We start from the raw sequence: 6,606 nt of genomic DNA on the forward strand, positions 1-6,606 counted from the left end.
GCGTGTATGTGTGTATGTATGTGTGTGTGTGTGTGTGTGTGTGTGTATGTATGTCTGTGTGTGTGTGTGTGTGTGTGTCTGTTTCGACTCGCTTAATGAAGGACTTCGATACATCGCTTCAGAGAATGAAGACGACTATGGTAAATATAGCACTAAAAATATTAATATCTGCGTGGTTAGATGACAAGACCATGCTTTGTGGGTAGATCGTATGCCAAATCAATTTGTTTTTTTGTTTAGATGGGGGAGAGCCGGGTCAAAAGTCGCGCAGGACAAAAGTCGCGTTCCCATTTTCTCCAGAATGACTGGACCTGCACATATGTGGTTATACTTGCCTGCACATATTACCGTGTAGGAGCTCCCTTCAAATTTTGGGCGCGATCGCAGCATATTTGACAGAGATATCGATGGAAAACCACTTTTGCCCCATAAAATCATGGTCTCATAAGCATTTTTTGATTGTAAAATTGTGTTCACTTGTTTTAGTTTGCAAACATATGCAATTTTCTTAGCATATCTACTGGCTACATGATAACATAGCTTTCATGTTTCGTGCGAGCAAGTCGTGCCTGCAAGCCAGGGAGAAATGACAGGAGACCGTGGCGGAAGTCGCATCCCGTAGAGCAGGGGTGGCCAACCCGCGGCTCCACGCCCGTCAATGTGCGGCTCCTCCATTCATTGATAAAAAAAAAGTTGGCTTGCGGCTCTTTCATCCTTTCATTAAAAAATAAATTCATTCATTCCATAAGAACGTTTCTCTCTCTCTCTCTAGTTTCGCTGTGCATTTCTTCCTGCCCATTTTAGTTTATTGCAGATTTGTCATAAAATCATGATTGTTTCGCTAGGTCGCGAGGAAGTCGCGTGAGAACCACTTCAAACCAATCATTTAGGTAGCAAATCACCTTGGTAACAAAATAGTTGTAAACAAAATAATTTGCTCTGCGTGGGGACAAACACAAAACGAATGTAGGCCTATTATTAGACATATCATAATAATATATAGCCTTCAACGACCTCCTGAGCTGTCTGCCTGATGGTCTCAGGGCTAAAGAGACCGCGCGTCGTTTTCCTCACCCTAACTCTTGGCATGCTGTCAATGAAAGAAAATACATTGTAGGCCTAAATAAGTGTGGTAAACCTAAACGGGGAGGAGTTGGGTTGAGGCTCAGGCTCCCCGAATTAGACTGATGAACCGCACCTGTGCCCGCGCATGGACTCTGTCCGAGACTCTGGTAACGCATAAATAGACAGAGCCGGGAGCTGAGCGGGCCTCTGGGAGAGCGGCTAGCGGTCTGACGGGACAGATAGGCTACATGTATAGAACCAGATAATTGTAACCGCATTGTCCTCACCGGTATCGGGGGGTGGGAGCCGTTCGCGGTGATTTAGAGCCGCCGGCGGTGAAGACAGCGAGAGAGGGGGAGCATTGGGCTGATAGGGCCAGACAGCAATAGGGCCGGGTTTTAGCAGGTGCAATTTGGCCGCTCTCCACTGGTTGGGAGCGCTCCTATAGCCAAGGGGCGCCCCTAGTTCGCACACCGGGTCGACATCCCCCACAGGCTCTCCGCTACACGGGCCAGGTCGGCACGGTGCTTCTGCTCAGACCCCAGGGGGGGGTCTCGTCGCCTGGCGAGTTAAGTTATTTTAATGCAACCACAGTCTGTTTAATGTTGTGTCTTGTCTTGTGTTAGGGGAAAGGGTTATAGGGGTTTTAATAAAAACGTCAGCAGGGGCGCACAGCGCAACCTGCCACCTTATAGTCTGGAGCCGCTTACCAGGGGCGAGGGGTCCTAGTCACCTGTGTGGGCAGTGTGAGCCGTGGTTACCGGGCAGAGTCCCTTATATGGTTGTGTTCGGCCGGTGTGGCAGGCCGGTTGTTTTGGAGTTTTGGTTTGACACGTTGTTTCGTTTGCAGTGAGAGTGCAGTTATATTCTTTTGCAGTACAGTTTATATTATTTTGCAGTGAGAGTGCAGTGTCATAATTTAAGCCCGGAGCTCCTGGGGGTGGGGCAGCTATAGGGGAGTTGGGGAGCGTCTCGAGGCATGCTGATGTTGGCGTTTTGGAGCAAATAAATTAATAAAGCATGTCCTTTTTCTAAAGCCTGTGTGGTGTGTGTTCTGACCCCTTTCTGACCCCTGACGCCGGACCTCACCGGTTAAAAAAAGGTGGTGGCAGCGTAATTCGAATCTTAGGGAAGAACGTTGGGAAGACCGGGTTCTTATAGGGGAGGTGATTGGATGAGTGGTGGCAGCAGGTGAGCCGCGCCCTCGGAGCTCGTTAGCGGAACCGTGTTCAGGTGTGCGGGGGTGTTCAGGTGTGCGGGGGTGTTCAGGTGTGCGGGGTGATCACGTCGAAGGGCGCGCAGAGCGCGCGCTGAAGTGGAAGGCCGTGGCGTGCGCGCTGCGGGAACGGTGGTGGGAGCTGGAGAGCGCCCAGGCGGAGGCGGAGCCGTAACAGTATCTTTCACATTAAAACTGCATACAAAGCTGACCAATAGCATTAGAAAGATCTCTTCGAGAGCTTTAATTTCACCTGTTCATTCTGCCCAAATGTCACTCGCGCACCCCTCTGGTTCTAAGCCATCAGAATGCGACTTCTGTCACTCTACGGGATGCGACATTTGTCCCGCCACGGTCTCCTGTCATTTCTCCCTGGCTTGCAGGCACGACTTGCTCGAACGAAACTTGAAAGCTATGTTATCATGTAGCCAGTAGATATGCTAAGAAAATTGCATATGTTTGCAAACTAAAACAATTGTACACAAATTTAAAATCGAAAAATGCTTATGAGACCATGATTTTACTTATATGGGGCAAAAGTGGTTTTCCATCGATATCTCTGTCAAATATGCTGCGATCGCGCCCAAAATTTGAAGGGAGCTCCTACACGGTAATATGTGCAGGCAAGTATAACCACATATTTGCAGGTCCAGTCATTTTGGAGAAAATGGGAACGCGACTTTTGTCCTGCGCGACTTTTGACCCGGCTCTCCCCCATCTAAACAAAAAAACAAATTGATTTGGCATACGATCTACCCACAAAGCATGGTCTTGTCATCTAACCACGCAGATATTAATATTTTTAGTGCTATATTTACCATAGTCGTCTTCATTCTCTGAAGCGATGTATCGAAGTCCTTCATTAAGCGAGTCGAAACAGACACACACACACACACACACACACAGACATACATACACACACACACACACACACACACATACATACACACATACACGCTGTTCTCTAAACAGCGGCAGAGCATTCGGTGACGTCACGCGGAAGTGCGGTGGCTGCCGCGCTTGTATGCGCAAGCAGTTTCACATACAGCTGCGCTGGTTGGAACGAACGTGTGTGTGTGTGTATGTATGTAGGCTATGTTCGATCTCATACATACACACATACACACATACACGCGCCACTGAGCTCACAACTCACAACGCAAACAGTCATTCGGTCACGTGAGCTCCCCCATTCATTTAAAGCGCGAGCGAACTACCGCGCATGTGCGCATGTTTTGCAGTGAGCTCTGCTTGTTCACACGAACGTGTGTGTATGTCTGTATGTGTGTGTGTATGTATATACATACACACATACACACACACATACATACACGTTGTAAGTAAGCTTGAACACGCAACCAAAGGGCACTTTTCACACCCCATACACGCGTGTGTGAGAGTGTGTGTGTGTGTGTGTGTGAGTGTGTGTATGTGAGTGTGTGTGTGTGTGTGTGTGTGTGTGTGAGTGTGTGTGTGTGTGCTGCAGCGTTCTACCTGATCCTCTCTGTTTCTGCGCTCCTCAGCGTCTCTCTCAGGTGAGCGTTTGATTGGCTGAGAGTGTCCCTCTCCCTGGTGGCGTCTCCCAGGGCGCGGCGGAGCTCCTGCGCCTCCCTGCGGAACCCCTCCCCCGCGTCACGCGTCTCGCTCAGGCGCCGCTCGCACGCCAGCAGGTCCCGCCTCCCCTGGTCCCGGCCCTCCTCACTGGTCGACAGACTGCCTCGGCACGCCTCCAGCTGCACGGGGAGCCAATCACAGGGATCTCACACTCATAGTGCTTTTTATTTATTATTGATTAACTTCTTTGCACAGGTGTAGGTGAGAAATCAACCATCCATCCATCCATCCATCCATCCATCCATCCATCCATCCATCCATCTATCCATCCATCCATCCATCCATCCATCCATCCATCCATCCATCCATCTCATAGCTCCCTTAGTACCCGTCTTTCTGAGTCCCCGCCTGTCCTACCTCTTTGAGGGCAGCGTCTGCGCGCGTCTGCAGGTCTGCGCAGCTCTCCTGCAGCTGGTGCAGCTCCCGCTCATGCAGGCCGCCGGCCTCCTCCAGCTGACTGCGCAGCTCCAGCAGCTCGCTGGTCAGAGTTCCCACGGTGGCCTGGACACACACAACCAACCAACCAATCAACCAATCAACCAATCAACCAACCAATCAACCAACCAATCAACCAATCAACCAACCAACCAATCAACCAACCAACCACAGCGTTGGAGTCTCAGTCCTGATATCAAATCACTGATCCCTTTATATCTCTCCCTGGCAACCGAGAGGGGAGAGAGAAGAGAGCAGCAGGTCTAGAGAGAAGAGGAGATAGCAGCAGGTCTAGAGAGAAGAGGAGAGAGCAGCAGGTCTAGAGAGGAAGAGGAGAGAGCAGCAGGTCTAGAGAGGAAGAGGAGAGAGCAGCAGGTCTAGAGAGGAAGAGGAGAGAGCAGCAGGTCTAGAGAGGAAGAGGAGAGAGCAGCAGGTCTAGAGAGAAGAGGAGATAGCAGCAGGTCTAGAGAGAAGAGGAGAGAGCAGCAGGTCTAGAGAGAGAAGAGGAGAGAGCAGCGGGTCTAGAGAGCTCTCTCATCTCATCTCACCCTCTCCTGGTCTTTGTAGCGGGACGCCTCTCTGGACAGTCTCTCCACCTCCAGCGCTGCAGTACCCAGCTCGGCCAGCAGGGCGGAGACTCGCTCGGACAGAACCGCCTTCTCCGTCTCCTTCAGGGACAGCGCCTGAGGGAGGGGGGACAAACGCAGTTTAACACGGTTGATATGAGACACAGGGAAGCCACGCCAGGATAATAATAGATTAATAGATTAGATAATAGTAATAGAGTTGAGCATCCCTTATCTGCACTGCCTCCACGTTCCACAGGGGGCGCTCTCTCTCTCTCTCTCACCTGCTGCTTCTCCGTCTCGGCCTGGAGGAGGCTCTGGTCCCGGTCGCGCTGCAGGAGGCGGAGCTCCTCCCTCAGGTCCTCCCTCTCCCCCTCCGCCCTGAGCAGCTGCTCCTCCGCCTCCTGCCGCGCCCTCCTCAGCACCCCCTCCTGCTCACACACCAGACTGCAGCGCAGGGCCTCCTGTGGGAGCACAACCAGGACATCAACTCATCCACATTCACCGTAACACCAAACCCTGAACCCCGAACCCCTATGTACTAGAGAGAGGCTTTAATAGCTACAGTATACAGTAATAGCTAGTCAATATGGTAGCAATAGCTAGCTAGTTGTAGCATACTACTTACATAGTACCTTAAGTTAGAACTGTCCTATCCTCTCAGATCTCCACAAAGTGCCGAGGAGTCTAGCGGCTGTTTGGGGAGGCGGAGTCCTCTCACCTTCTCGTGGGCCAGCCTCTCCAGCTCCTCCTGGTGGTGGGCGAGGGAACTGCGCAGGGCCTGCTGGGCGTCCTGCAGGGCGGAGTTGAGGGCCTGGGCCAGAGCCTCTCTCTCCCTCTCCGTGCGGGCGAGCGCGTTCTCCGCCTCCGAACGCACCCGGCGCAGCTCCGCTGGGAACAGAGGGGACCAGACACACAGTCACACCGCGCCACGGCAGAACCTCAGAGAATCAATCAATCAATCAATCAACCAATCAACCAATCAATCAATCAATCAATCAATCAAATCCTTTATTTAACCATTTTTCAGTTCTCACTCTGGGAACAACCATCTGAATCTCAACATGGCCGATCATTCCAGCTGATCAGCTGATCAGTGTTGACAAGTCAGTCAATTCCACTCTTTCTTTTGTTTTTCCCCTCTGTAAACACTAGACTGTAGCGTAGTTTAGTGAGTGGACTGTTTGAGGGCGGTTCTGGTTCCGGACGTGTTCTCACCAGCGCAGCTCTGGGCCCGGAGGTCCAGGCTGTGGTTCTCTGACTCCAGCTGCTCCCGACGAGACTCCAGCTGAGCCAGCTGCTGCTGCGCCTCGAACAGGCTGCTCTCCAGGGTCTCCCGCTCACACCTGCAGGGGCCGGGGACCGGACAGTGAGGCACGCTCACACACACACCACACACCCACACCACACGCACACGCACACGCACACGCACACACACACACAGCACACCACACACACTCACCTGAACGCAGCCACCTCCTCTGCCAGTATGGCATTCTCTCTCTCCGACGCAGTCAGCTGAACGACCAGCCCCGCCCTCTCTCTGGCCAGCTCCGCCCGACCACGCCCCGCCTCCTCCAAGGCCACGCCCTGCCGCTGCTCCTCCCCCCGGGCGACGCCCACCTCGGCGCTGAGCGAGCTCACCTCCGCACACAGCTGGCAGACAGGAAATGAAACAGCTGCATTCAGAAAAGCTGAACTCTGCAACTG

At 52.4% G+C, this 6,606-nt stretch overlaps 1 protein-coding gene across 1 annotated transcript in view; it reads right to left on the reverse strand.

The window, feature by feature from the left end:
• LOC311328430 (uncharacterized protein) overlaps positions 1-6,552 on the reverse strand; it is a gene marked incomplete at both ends in the record, with an annotated part of 16,765 nt that extends 10,213 nt beyond the window's left edge. Inside the window, 7 exons of the mRNA XM_084462399.1 lie at positions 3,776-4,014; positions 4,253-4,396; positions 4,879-5,013; positions 5,181-5,360; positions 5,618-5,787; positions 6,115-6,242; positions 6,359-6,552. Coding sequence (XP_084318525.1) covers positions 3,776-4,014; positions 4,253-4,396; positions 4,879-5,013; positions 5,181-5,360; positions 5,618-5,787; positions 6,115-6,242; positions 6,359-6,552 — 1,190 coding nt within the window. The remainder of the gene's footprint in view (positions 1-3,775; positions 4,015-4,252; positions 4,397-4,878; positions 5,014-5,180; positions 5,361-5,617; positions 5,788-6,114; positions 6,243-6,358) is intronic.
• Positions 6,553-6,606: the final 54 nt, after the last annotated feature.

This window comes from Borostomias antarcticus (genome assembly GCF_949987555.1).
Source record: "Borostomias antarcticus genome assembly, contig: scaffold_652, whole genome shotgun sequence".
In the NCBI taxonomy this organism is placed as follows: domain Eukaryota; kingdom Metazoa; phylum Chordata; class Actinopteri; order Stomiiformes; family Stomiidae; genus Borostomias; species Borostomias antarcticus.